General features: G+C 52.9%; 1 protein-coding gene across 2 annotated transcripts; it reads left to right on the top strand.

The window, feature by feature from the left end:
* The first annotated feature begins 5737 nt into the window (after nt 1-5737).
* DTYMK (deoxythymidylate kinase) lies at nt 5738-12462 on the top strand. 2 transcript variants are annotated; one of them, XM_027045437.2, is made up of 5 exons: nt 5738-5914; nt 6610-6718; nt 9190-9280; nt 10016-10213; nt 12052-12462. In XM_027045437.2, the coding sequence occupies exons 1-5, from the start codon at nt 5785-5787 to the stop codon at nt 12160-12162; spliced, it is 639 nt and encodes a 212-aa protein (XP_026901238.1). In that variant the 5' UTR covers nt 5738-5784; the 3' UTR covers nt 12163-12462. The 2 variants fall into 2 exon arrangements, with proteins under 2 accessions (XP_026901238.1, XP_053072082.1); XM_053216107.1 differs by lacking the exons at nt 5738-5914; nt 6610-6718 and adding an exon at nt 6769-7883.
* Nucleotides 12463-13974: the final 1512 nt, after the last annotated feature.

Here is a 13974-nt window from a genome sequence, read left to right as displayed (position 1 = left end):
GAGACACAGAATCGTAAGCAGGCTCCAGGCTCCGAGCTGTCAGCACAGAGCCTGACGTGGGGCTCGAACTCAGGAAACGTGAGATCGTGACCTGAGCTGAATTCAGATGCTTAACTGACCGAGCCACACATGTGCCCCACCTCCATGTTTTTTTTGTGATTTGACAGCTCATTTCTTATTAACGCTGAGTAATATTTCATTGTCTGGGTGTACCATAGTTTACCCATTCACCTACTGAAAGAGATCTTGGTTGCTTCCAAGTTTTGGAAATTATGAATAAAGCTAGTATAGTCATTCTTTTAAATTTACATCCAAGTTAGCACGTGGTGCAACAATGGTTTCAGAAGTAGATTCCTTAATGCCCCTTACCCATTTAGCCCATCCCCCCTCCCACAACCCCTCCAGTAACCCTGTTTGTTCTCCATATTTAAGAGTCTCCTGTTTTGTCCCCATCCCTGTTTTTATATATTTTTTTTGCTTCCCTTCCCTTATGTTCATCTTTTTTGTCTCTCAAAGTCCTCATATGAGTGAAGTCATATGATATTTGTCTTTCTCTAATTTCGCTTACCATAATACCCTCTAGTTTCATCCATGTAGTTGCAAATGGCAAGATTTCATTCTAGTAGTGCAATTGCTGGGTCATAGGATAGTTCTATTTTTTAATTTTTTGAGGAGACTCCATACTGTTTCCATAGTGGCTACACCAGTTTGCATTCCCATAGTATAATCACTTGTATACAGGTTTTTGTGTGGACATGTTTTCAATTCCTTTTGTTAAATACAAAGAAGTGTAAGATTGTCTACGTTTGTAGAAACTACCAAACTGTCTTCCAAAGTGGTCGTATCATTTTGCATTTCCATCAGCAGTGAATGAGAGTTCCTGTTGCCCCGTATCGTCACTAGCACCTGGTGTCATAAGTGTTCCAGATTTGGGCCATTCTAACAGGTGTGTAGAAATAGTTCTTTGTTTTTTTGCAATTCCCTAATGACATGATTTTGAGCACTTGTTCACACATATATGTGCCATCTGTATATCTTCCTTTGTGAGGTGTCTGTTCATAAATTTTGCCCATTTTTTAAATTGGGCTGTTGGTTTTCTTATTGGTGAATCATACTATCCATTTTTCTACTATTTACATCTCTAACTTAATACTCTTTGCAAACATCTGGCCGTGTTTTACTCAATTCTACTTCATTTTGTTGACTAGATATATTTTCATTGGTGTACCACATTTTAACAATAGGTGTTTAATATTTTGATTGTTTTCAATTTTTCATTACCATAAATAATGCCCTGTTGAACATTTATTCATATGGCTGGCTGTATGTATCTGTGTGTTCCAGTTATTTATTCCTGCATAATAAACTACCTGAAAACAGTGGCTTAAAGGAACCATTTTATTATCACTTATAATTTTTATGAGTCACACATTGCAGCAGGGCTCAAGCAGGGGATTCTTTTTTCTATGGGAGACTGTAGAGATCACTGGGGTGGCTGGAAGGTGGCATTCAACTGGCATTATGGACCAGGGCACTTACATAGGACCTCTCCAGCATAGCTGTCCCACGTGGTAGTACTTTGCACATGGCCATGCAGGGCTTCCCGAGATCTCCAGGCCTCCGTAGAAGCTGCAATACTTGCGAATGCCCCTTGGAAGTCCCAAGACACCTCACTACATTTTATTGGTCGAGCAAATTGTTGGGGCCAACTCCGATTTGAGGGGAGGGGAATTAAACACACCTCTCAATGGGAGGAGTAGCAATGGTTGTGGACAGCTCTAATTTACACACTGTCCTATTAGCCCTTTAGGATAAATTCTTAGAAATGGAATTGCTAGCTCAAAAACTATTGCATGTTCTAAGTGTTGATACTTCTAAATGAATTGCCCAAGGGAAAATAATACCAACTGACACTCCACTAAGCATGTTTCTACACTTTTTGGCCATGATCTCGTGTTTCATGAGTTCGAGCCTGGCGTCAGGGTCTGTGCGAACAGCTCACAGCCTGGAGCCTGCTTCAGATTCTGTGTCTCCCTCTCTCTCTGCCCCTCCCCTGCTCATGCTCCGTCTCTCTCTTAAGAATTAAAAAAAAGAGTAACTCCTTCCAGATAACCATTTGTCTTCTTTCGTTCACGTGACAAAGCTGATGAATTCTCTTACAGAGACCCTGTTTTAGAAACTATCAGAGATGACTCCCTTACTGTCTACTGTAACTGCAACGTACTTAAGAGCAGGTTTCTCAATCTCAGCACTGTTGACACCTTGGGCCAGAAAACTCTTTGCTGTGGAGGTGGGGGTGGGGAGGGGGGCTGTGCTGTGCCCTGTAGGATGCTTAACAGCATCCCTGGCTTCTACTCACTAGATGCACTTTCCCAAGTTGTGACCATCAAAATGTCCCCTAATCGAGAAACAGTTGGGGGGCATTTTGGGCAAGAGTAAGCTACTCTGACATAAAGAAACCCAACCAAGATCCAGTGGCTTGGAAAAGACAGAATTTTATTTCTTATGTAACAGTCCCAATGTAGAGTCCAGGATGTGGCAACCATGCTCCCTGGGGTCACTCAGGGGCCCAGATTCCTCCAAGCATGGTGTCTCCCCCAGGGAGCTTTGTCATCGTCAGCAGAGGCAAGGCTGGGTTGCAACAAGAGGGAGCAGTGGGCAAAGGGAGAGCACTGTTTGCTGTCTCAAGGAGCACACACCGTATCTACTCACATTTATTTATTTTTTAAATGTTTATTTGGGGGGGAGGCAGAGAGAGAGAGGGACCAAGGATCTGAAGCAGGCTCTTGTTGACAACACTCACGAACTGTGAGCTCATGACCTGGGCCAAAATCAGACACTTAACCAACTGAGCCACCCAGGTGCCCCCCCCCACTCACGTTTAATTGGCAGTTACCTGGCCACACCTAACTGCAAGTGGGGCTGGGAAAAAGAGTCTGGTAAGGCACTGATGTGCCCAGCAGCCTTCTGGAAGTAGGTGAGTGCTATGGACTGAATATCCCCCCAAACTCATAGGATGACTCCTAGCCCACAGTGTGACTGTATTTGGAAAAGTAATTAAGAGGAGGAAGAGACGCCAGAGATCTCTCTCCACACCTCTGGTAGAAAGACTGGTGCCATCTGAGCCTCCCGGTCTGTGGTGTTTCGATATGGTAGCCAAGCTAACACAGTGAGAGGGTCTTTGCTCCACAGCACCAGTGTCTGACACAATCCTGCGAGGTGAAAGGTACAACACACCTGAGAAGGCAACAGTAAAAGGGTTTTAGTGATTTTTTTTTTTAAGATTTTATTTTTAAGTAACCTCTACACCCAATGTAGGGCTCGAACTCACAACCCCGAGATCAAGTCGCACACTCCACCAACTGTGAGCCAGCCAGGCACCCCAAGTCTTTTTGTTTTTTAATGGACAATCGCAAACACATTAAGAGTAGAGAGGACCTAAGAAGCTCTGTGTGCCCATCAGCCAGTGTCACCAACTCTCAACTTACAACCCATTTTATCTCACCTCTGTCTCCAAGCACACTTAGACCTGGAAGTGCATAACGTCGTCCATGAAGTGGATGTCCTGTGCCCACCTACAAGGCCTCCATGGTCTGGGGAAGAGGACTCACTGCTTCAGGACAGACCATGCTGAAAATCAGGCCCGAGACCTGACTCCCCCACCGTGGCAGAGCAGAAAGGAGACCGATGTCCAGAGCCAATGGTGCCCCTCTGCCCACCGCAGGGCTATGAGATCAGCACTGGATGCAAGAAGAGGCGGAAGTCACCCTGTGACCAAGAGGGAAAAGTAGAACTAAAATGTGGACCTGACCTTCAACATCACCTAGCAAAGGAAGCAGTTCTCAGCTGCCTAACTCTGAACTTCGAGTTATATGAGATAATGGAACATCCTGGTGATTTAAGCCACAGTGAGGCTGGGATTCTGACACGGGCAGTTAGAGTCATCCTGATATTTGAGAGGCGTGACATGTCCTTAGCGATGGAAGCAAAACTGTTTGCTGTATCTTAACAACATCACCGTGCTTGTGCCAGGTTAGCCGTTTCTGCAGTCAAAAGGGCACCCCCACCAGCATCCGGCACCCAAGACCCTCAACAGCCAGGCTCCTCCATTTCCACCGGCAGCCAGGAAGTCCCTGCATTCACGTTCCTCCCCGGCAGCCTGGTGAGCTCATCCTGCAGACGTAGCACAAGGCTACCCTGGGCCCTGCCGACCCCGCGAAGGTTCTCGTCCCCACTCTAATCCTTTTCACACTTTCGAAAGCAAGGAGATGGACATTTTAGAACAGGAGACACCAAACAAATGGATGTTACTTCCCCACCCTGAACATTAAGCACCAGCCTTTGTATCAGTGAGCTCCTCCTAGGCCATGCTGCAGTAACAAGGGATCCCAGGATCAAGGACAGGGAATCCCGCTGGCTTAACTCCTGCCGTGCCATCAGCTGCAGGGGCTGCAGGCCTTCTCTCTGGGATCAGCACGAACAAAGAGTCATAACCATGCAAAAACTCTTTTGGCACTGGGGGCAAAGAGGGGATGGATGAACCACACACCAGCTTTTAAAGCTTCTGCCTCAGAGTGTGCGTGTCATCTCTGATTACAGCAGCGTTGGAAGTCATACGCTGAAGATCGACATCGAGGAATGAGGCAAACGATTTGGAATGATGATATAATCTATCACCTTTTCCAGAACAGAAAACCAAATCAGGCAAAGGTCAGTTGGGGAAACACAAAGTTATTCCAGGTGTCTTGGGTAAGAGCGGCATCAGGGTCTTGTACAAACCCGAAGACCTGGGGGGAAAAGTCAGGGAGATCGCGACCGAGGACGTGGGTGGTGCGGAAGCCTCGGCAGTCTCCTGGGCTGCAGCAGGGAAGCCTGTGCTCCAGGAGGCTCGCTAGAAAATTCTACCTGCAACTGCCTCCGATCCTCAATCTCTAATCCAGTTATGGAGGCTATTCCGGGAAACGTGGCCCCCAGCCGATTACCACCCGAGCTTCTGTGTCCTGCTCCCCATGTGACGGCACCTGGGCAGGGCCCCCGGGAAGCGAGCAGGTGGCGAGGGCGGGATCCCGACGGTGGTACAGCGCCCTCACCAGGCGAGGCCGGCGGACTCCCCAGGAGCACAGGCTCACCTGAAGCACCCCAAACGGCCCGGGTGTCCCTAACATGACAACAGCACACAGGAGAGGGCGCTTTCCGGACGCCAGGCGCTCCTCTCCACCCTGAAGCTACCCGCCCCCCCTTGCCGTCGCCCCACGGCAGGAGTCGGGCACAAGGCGGCGGAACAGCTGCCCCCGTCCCTCTCCCGAGAGCCCGCCTGTGTCTTCTGAAGCGCACCCCGGGCCTCAGGAACAGCGACAACGCCACCGCTTCCCCGCGACTGTCGCGGAACTACACGGCCGCCACGGGACAGCTCAGTCCGTCCGCGGCACGGCCCGCAGCCCCGGGCCACAGCGGCCGCAGCCCGGGCCCGGAGACTGGGACTCCATCGGAAGGGGCAGTGTCCGACCAGAGCGCCTTCGCCCACCCCCGGGCCAGCAGCCAATCCCAGCGTGCGGCAGTGAAGACGGCCCACCTTAGTCAATCCCAGAGCGCGCGCGGGCGGCGCTCCGCTGACGCAGATATTTCAGCAGGCCCGCCACGCGCCGCGGCTACCGGTTCTTCCCAGCGCGCACTGCGACCGCGCCCCTTTCAGCCAATCACAGCACGCGCCGCGGACGCCCGCCAATGGGCGCTCTGAAAGGCGGGGCGGCCCGGGACCGCGGCGGGTGGCGGGAAGGCGCCGCGATGGCGGGCCGGCGCGGAGCCCTCATCGTGCTGGAGGGCGTGGATCGCGCGGGAAAGAGCACGCAGAGCCGCAAGCTGGTGGCCACGCTGTGCGCCTCGGGCCACCGTGCCGAGCTGCTCCGCTTCCCGGGTGGGTGTGGCGCCGGCGGGGCGGACGGTGCGCGGTCCCGCTCGGTCTGGTGTTTGTGCGGCTCCGTGGGTCTGTAGTGGGCGTACGACCCGGCGGCCCTCTCTAAAGCGGGGTCGTGACGTGGTCGTACACTCAGGAGACTGGTGTCGCGAGGTGACGACCCGATCTGTCACCCCCAGCAGTGTCCTGGCGCTGATGTGTAGTCCGTACCCCAGTGTCTGCTTTTGGTTTTCTGGATAGCTGTTTGCTCTCGGGGGGGGCGGTATGGGATATTTTTAGTTTGTAAAGTAAAACTTTTGATCTCCAAAGTGCTTACAAAAATTTCGTCAGTGCTTACGTTATCCAAAAACACCTTAAGGCCTACGAAATGGGTAGGGAAATGAGGGTAAAATGCTTTTTTGAATACCGTTCTAATCAGTCTGCAAATCTTATGAATACTTCTTTCGAGATAACTACTTTGTGCCCTCATTTCCTTTTCTTAAAGCATTTTTCGTCCCATCGGGTGTGCACGCTGCTGCCCTTTCTCAGGGAAGCTCCTTTGGCTTCAGGGGGAGGTGTGAACCTGTGTACACACGTGGTACCATAAAACAAAGTTCGACTTGAGTGTGGGACCGGAAGCTCAGCCCCAGCTATATTCTACTTCAGGTGGAGAGTCTGCCCTCACTTTTGTGTCACCCCCTCTTCTCTTTTTTTAGAAAGATCAACTGAAATTGGCAAACTTCTGAGTTCCTACTTGGAAAAGAAGAGCGAGGTGGAAGATCACTCGGTGCACCTGCTTTTCTCCGCGAACCGCTGGGAGCAAGTGTAAAAACAACCTTTGTGCCGCCCCTTCCTGGTGTGGTTCTTCCTTCTTGAGCCTGGGTGAACGGCAGCTCTTGATTCTGAAGGGTGTTGGCAGGAACGCCAGTAATGACACTTTTAAAAGTGTCAGGCTCGTCCCCCGTGACCCGAGGTCTTAGAGCTCCATAGTTCCCAAAGAGCACTGATTAGTGCTTTTCCTTCCTCCTGCCCTGCCACCTTTCTGTTATTAATAGACATTATTTAGGGTAGGTTTAGGTATACAGAAGAGCTGGTGAAAAGGTCAGTTCCTCCATACCCCCGTCCCTACCCCCTCCTCCATTTCTCATGTTATTGGTTAGATCAGCGAGTTAACTTGTTACAGTGGGTGAACTGATGTTGACACATTAGTAACTGAAGTTCACAGTTTACCTTCTCCCGCCCCTTTTGTTCTGCCTCCTCTTACTCAGCCTCTTCCCTCAACATGTAACTTTTACACAGTGCCTGTGGGGTATGCTTTTAGGTGCTTTTGTTTCCATTTACATACACCTGTGTTGTTGGGCTTGTTTTGTTTTCTAACATAAATAAATGGGATCCTCCCATACAAACCGCCTCCTAACTTGCTTCCTAATTCTGGCCTGCAGAGCTCTGACTTCCCTGTCGCTCTGGGGAGCTTTTCAGAAAGGCTACTCCACAGTAGATGCAGCTAGATGCCTGCTGATGGCTTTGCGCTGTCCCCCCTTATGAGCAAGCCTACGCTGCTTTCTTCTGGATCACCTGTGTCTTATTTGGAAAGCTCTTCCCACTCCAAGTATTAGAAGAAAGTGAGATCATTTTTATAAACTTTAATACATCTGGAATTCATGGACATAATTGGTCTGACTTTGCTTTTTGTGGCTTTGTAGAAAAATAAGTCCACTTAGAAATGAAAAATAATGCTGACTCCACTTCCTAGTGAGTGATCTTGTCCCTGGCACACAGGTCTGCGTGTGGCACCACTCCTCCTTCAGGTCATTCCAGCCACTACCATTTGCTCAGTCAGATGTGAAAGTCCTTGGGTGACCGGTCAGATGCCGGGTTCACATCTGGCACCATTGCCCACCAGTTGTGTGACCTTGGTCCTGCGCAGCCCCTCTCAGCCACAGCTGCCTCATCAGCATCGTGGCTGTGGTGGCCCCTCTTGTAGATCCAGGTGAGGATCAAGTACAGCTGGGCGGCAGGCCTGGGAATGAGTGCCCGGTTAACCTGAGCTGTTCTGAAGCACTTCTGTGAAGAAACTGCTGATTTCCTCCAGCCCTTTAATTGTCCATCTTTTTGCTCTGCTTCTTAATGGACTCAATTGCTGATTCCCAGAGATACTTGTCTTCTGGCTTCTGTACAGTCCGGGGGCACAGACTGGGTGGCACTGCCCTCACAGAATGGGGGCAGCACCCTGCACTTCCTTCCCCATCTCTGCCAAAACCCACCAGTCCTCCAGGGGCACCTTCCCACTCCATGCAGGAATTCATTCCTGGAAATTAGGGATTTCTTTTACTTCCCATAGCAATTTAGCCATTTTCTACTCCCTTCTGTGCCTGTCTACCTGAGATCTCAGGGCTGGGGGCTGACTAGCCATCATCCGGTCAAGGACACCCTTGGCCACCTGTCCATCCTCGTCCTCATCCTTCAGGCTCGAGGCCACAAGCATCATCGCATCTCCTCCTGGCCTCATCTGCTCCTTTGCCCTCCTGGGTTCTTCTTTTCAGCAGGGCAGCCTGGCCCCTCTGCACCCCCACCCAGACAGCCCCAAGCCTCCCTTTGCTCATCTGTCTTTGTCACTTGTGTCTGTGGTGCTTTAGCGGACTTGTCTTTTCTACGTTGGGCTTTGCCAGGAACGCTCCTATGGCATCTTCTAAAGAGAAGATCCAGGAGTGCCTGGGTGGCTCAGTCGGTTGGGCGACCAACTTCAGCTCAGGTCGTGATCTCATGGTCTATGGGTTCAAGCCCCGTGTCAGGCTCTGTGCTGACAGCTCAGAGCCTGGAGCCTGCTTCGGGTTCTGTGTCTCCCTCTCTCTCTTCTTCTCCCCCCTCTGTGTTCTATCAAAAATAAATAAACATGGGGCACCTGGGTGGCTCAGTCGGTTAAGCGTCTGACTTCGGCTCAGGTCATGATCTCACGGTCCGTGAGTTCGAGCCCTGCGTTGGGCTCTGTGCTGACAGCTCGGAGCCTGGAGCCTGTTTCAGATTCTGTGTCTCCCTCTCTCTCCGCCCCTCCCCTGTTCATGCTCTGTCTCTCTCTGTCTCAAAAATAAATAAACGTTAAAAAAAAATTTTTTTAAGTAAATAAATAAACATAAAAGATTTTTTTTAAAGCGAAGATCCAGATCTTTTCTGAACAAGAATAAAGTTACAAATCACTGCCCAGTAATCCCTTCATTGCATGGGTTTCTGAACTGGTGAGTTACATTCTCTGGACCTGTGAAGCCAGGACCGTGGTTCAGAAGCACTCTGTTTTTTAGGCCATTAATTAAGAAGAAGTTGAGCCAAGGCATCACCCTCGTTGTTGACAGATACGCATTTTCTGGTGTCGCCTTCACCAGTGCCAAGGAGGTGAGTGTCTCCTGGCCCCCAGTGTGATCGTGGCAGGTACAGACTCCGTGTGTTCATAAAATGCTTTCTAGGACTGCTAGGGTCCCTCTCTTTGCTGGGTTAGGTGGCTCTTTATCGGGAGGAAGAGCACCCAGATTGTTGTCACAACTCTGTGTTGCTCGGATAGCATATTAGCGCCTCCATTCCATGGTGGGTGTCTGGGTGTTTTCTATTAATTTTCCTCCCCACCCCCCCCCCAGTGCCATGTACTTGTCGTTCTACGGGGAGAACGGCAGTGACCATGCTGCCCATTTGTTCTGCTTTTTATTTAGAAATGTTCACATAAGCACCAGCAGAGAAGACGATAACCAGCAGCACCATCGCCTGCCTCAGAACCTTCTGGTCTCTGAGCTGACCCACCGGGCACGTCACTAGCTCCTTGGTGAACATTTCAGTTCACATCCCAAAATAACTTCTCACTAACATAATGTCACCTTAGCAAAGAGGAGCCCTTTCCTGATGCCATCATTCAGTCACGTGCTCAGTCGCCAGTTCTTTCGGGAACTGCTTGATTGGTCTTGTGTTTTCACACATAGATTGAATCAGAATCCCTTTCAGGGCCGTACTTGAAGTGAGATCCCTTTGCTGTCTCAGACACACATTAGCTTGTTTTTCCCCCTTTGTTAGGAATTTTGAAACCAAAAATTCGACCCCGTCATGGCTTCTTTCTCTAACTGTTGGGTTCTCTGTTGCCAGAATTTTTCCCTGGACTGGTGCAAGCAGCCGGACGTGGGCCTCCCGAAGCCGGACCTCGTGGTGTTCCTTCAGTTACGGCTGGCAGAGGCCGCCACCCGGGGAGAGTTTGGCCGTGAACGCTATGAGAATGGGAACTTCCAGGAGCGGGCGCTGCGTCGCTTCCATCAGCTGATGGCGGATAAGACTCTGAACTGGAAGGTGAGGGTGTCTCCCGGTGTCGCCGCCAGAAAGCACCTCAGTCCTGCTGCTGAGCCGAGACACCTGGCGGGCCTGGGGCTCCTCCAGGGCTTCTGTGCACAGCAGACCCCGGTCCTTTGTGGGTTGTGCACAACTAGGGAATTTGGTGCCTGGTGGGTGAGTCGGGGAGAGTTTACTAGATGGCAGCTCCCAGAGTGCAGTCCCGTGTGGTCAGGGCTCCTCTGTTGGCATCATGCCACCCACAAGTCACACCTGGCTTCGCCTTGTTTTTTTTTTTTTATTCTGGGTTTTGTTTTAATTTTTGTTTTTTAATGATTATTTTTGAGAGGGAGAGAGAGGGAGACACAGAATCCGAAGCAGGCTCTAGGCTCTGAGCTGTCAGCACAGAGCCCGACGCGGGGCTCGAACTCACAAGCTATAAGATCGTGACTTGGGCCGAAGTCAGACGCTCAGCTGACTTTGCATTTATGCGATCTTTGCATTTATGCGTCTCTTCCTGCTTTTTGTTTGTTTAGATTCCACGTACACGTGAAATCATACGGTGTCTGTCTCTGGCTTACTTCACTTAGCCTGCCACCCCCTGGGCTCACCTGTGTCCTTGCATACGGCGGGAGCTCCTTCCGCCCTTCGGCTGAGCAATGTCCCACTGTGTGCGTACCGGTGACGTTCACCTCCAGGGTGCTTGCCGGGCCCCACTGCGAGGGGACTCTCCGTCTGTAACTAATGCGTGTTTTGTGATGAGATTCTTCAAAACCACCAAAGAGTCTCATCGCTCATCACGTTTTCAGTTCACCTTTACGTCTATATCTGAACAGACCCATGTTTTCCTGCTTTACCACCAGCAGTCTGTTCCACCGAGGTCTGGCCCACGGGACCCCCCTCCCCACGGCTCCTGTTACACTTCTGCTCCCCAGCACGTGAACATTTTCTGGATTTGTCCTATATTTTTCCAGCCCAGCTCTAGAATCGGTTGCCTCCCCAGGTGTCCCTGGTTGCTTTTTGTGGCGAAAGGTATTTCTAGATCCGTGTCCAGGGACCCAGGGCGCTTGTTGATGCTGTGCTGTCTGTTCCCAGGCCCTCAGAGGACTAGAGATGTAGAAGTTTCTGTGTGATGTGCCACGTGTGAGTTTATACAGTGTGTGTATGTGTGTGTGTGTGGTACACGTGTGTGGTTTTCCCGTGTGTGTTTATACATGTGTGGTACGCCTGTGTGTGTTTACATGTATGGGGGGGTACACCCGTGTGCGAGCTCATACGTGTGTGAGACATGCCCGTATGCCAGTTCACACCTGGCATGCAGGGTGCAGAATGCAGTCTGGAAGGCCTTCAGGAGGGTGTCACCGGTGTGGGCTCTCGGGCTGTGTAGGAGGTCATTCCGACTCCTGCAACCAGACCTCACGAAATCGTTCCACAGCCGAGTGGGTCTGTGCTCCCAGGAGCCCGGCTGTGTCAGGACAAAACCGTCTCCCCAGGCCTGACTTCTTGCAGAACTTGCCCGAGTTCCGCTCAGCGACCGGGCAGGGCTGCGGCCGGGCGGGCCCTGCAATCCCTGCGCGTGCTCTGAGCTGGACTGGTCGGGGTGGGGAGGCGAGGGGAGGGGGCTGATGGGGAGCAGGACTGGGTGTTTCTCCTGTGTCGGGGCCACGGGAGGAGTGCGGGACGCCTTGGTCCTCAGGACACGAGCAAAGCCACGACCAGAGGTCAGAGGGGAGGGTGAAGGACCCCGGCGGCGTGGGGTGCCCCTCCGGAGCCCAGCCCCGCCTAGAGTCCCCGCGCGCAGCGAGAACGGCGAGAAGCATTAACCGTCCTCTCTCTCCCTGCCTCCCCTGTGGGAACAGATGGTCGACGCCTCCAAAAGCATCGAAGATGTCCACAAGGAGATCCACGCCCTCTCCGTGGACACCATCCGGGCCGTCACGCAGAGGCCGTTGGGGGAGCTGTGGAAGTAGACGCGCAGCGCCCCTCGTCGGTGGCCCCTCGGGGCGGAGCTGCCGGGGAGGTGGGCGACCCGACGCCGTGCGCATGCGTGGACCAGCGCCGGCAGCCGCAGGCCAGCCCGTCGTGAGGTGGCGGGGCGCAGAGACCCCGTGCGCGCAGTCTTCCTCCGCCCGCTTTTACCCCGAGATCCCAGTAAATTACTGTTTTCTCTTCCGGAGGGACCGCATCTGCGCGGTTTCATTGAAACGGCAGTCAGCTGAAACTCTCCTGAATCTTTTCTAGGAACTAATAAAAATGATTTGGGGAACGTCCTGCGGGGCAGTCGTCTCTTTAGCAGCCGTGGGCGTGAGGGAGAGGCGGTCGTAGCGGGCCAGCCCCGGCTGGGCCTTCGGGATTCCTGCCCGGCGTTGCCGGCAGCCACCGCTGGGCCGTGAGCACCTGCGTGCCGGCCCGTCGTAAGCTGCTGTGCGTGGTCTGAGGGCACGAAGAGAATCGGGGCTGGGGGCAGTGCAGCGGGGGCCCCCATCCAGAGGGACTGCGGCCGAGGTGTGGTATCTGGGTGACCACTACGTTGTAAGAGGTGACGAGAGGAGCCTGGGCAGCACCTGGCGGTGGCCTCAAGGGTCCTGCGCAGCGGCAGCACCCAGGGCCACACTTGCCTGTGCTGGGCAGGGTCGTGCTTGTCTGGGTTCTCGTCTGTGGTCACCGAGCCGGGGGCGCAGGCCCGGATGTGCCCAAGGCAGCCCGGCCCTGCGTCCTGGTCCTCAGGGGGCATCTCAAAGGGGACGGAGGAAATGATGGGTTCTGTGTCCTTTGGTTGCTGAGGGGCCTGGGGACAGCACGGTGTCAGCCTCAGGCCTCTGTCCATTAGAAGGTGCTGGTTCTGTCCACTCAGACCGCACCGCACCCTTGAGGTCACCATTGGGTAACAAGAGCTGTCCGGAACGGGGATAGACTGTGGAGTGCCGGGTGTCCCCCCGCGCCCCCCAGTGGTGGCCTGGCCTCACCATTGTTAGCTGCCTTTGTGCTCTTTGACAGAATCGAGGCCTCATGCCCTGTGATGAAAACAGTCGCTGCCCCCCCCAACTGGGGGCCCCTGGGTGGTCAGTCCGTTGAGCATCCAACTCTTGGTTTTGGCCATCATCGCACAGTTGGTGGGATCGAGCCCTGTGTTGGGCTCTGTGCTGACAGCATGGAGCCTGCTTGGGATTCTCTCTCTCTCTCTCTCTCTCTCTCTCTCTCTCTCCCTCTCCGCCCCTCCCCAACTTGCTTGCACATGCACACTTTCTCTCAAAATAAGTAATAGTAGACTTAAGAAGCTCCCAAACCAGCATCCCATGTGCCTCCCGTTGCCGTGGGGCAGGCCAGGGTGACTGACACCTAGTGAGAGGTGGGGACTGTCGGGCAGGCGGAGTGGGTGGTGGGTGGAGGCTGTGTCCGGAACACCCAGGCCACGATGTCGGCTGAGAGGACCTCTCAGCTGCAGACAGCTGCACCCCAGGCTAGAACTCAAGCCTTGGGGAGCCACCTGCTCAGCGCCGGGCCGTGGTGGGGTTGGAGGTGGACAGGAATTCGGGAAGAGAAGGGCTGGAGTGGAGACAGAAATGGTCTGACAGATTCCAACTTTCTCCAGGAAATACGGTGGGTCTTCAAACATCTGGCCAGGTGGCAGGGGCAGGCCTGACCAAGGAGGGGTGGGTGGGGGAGACAGGGTCCAGAGCACCCTTCTCTCCGGTGGTTTCCGGTCTCTCCCTAAAGACAACTGTCAGGTGCTGGGTGGGGCACCCGCATGGCAAGGGAACTGGAGAAAGCCCACGGTGCTG

The sequence above is a fragment of the Acinonyx jubatus genome, chromosome C1, assembly GCF_027475565.1.
Source record: "Acinonyx jubatus isolate Ajub_Pintada_27869175 chromosome C1, VMU_Ajub_asm_v1.0, whole genome shotgun sequence".
In the NCBI taxonomy this organism is placed as follows: domain Eukaryota; kingdom Metazoa; phylum Chordata; class Mammalia; order Carnivora; family Felidae; genus Acinonyx; species Acinonyx jubatus.
The sequence above is the reverse complement of the archived record's forward strand: the minus strand, read 5'-3'. Positions and strand labels throughout refer to the sequence as shown.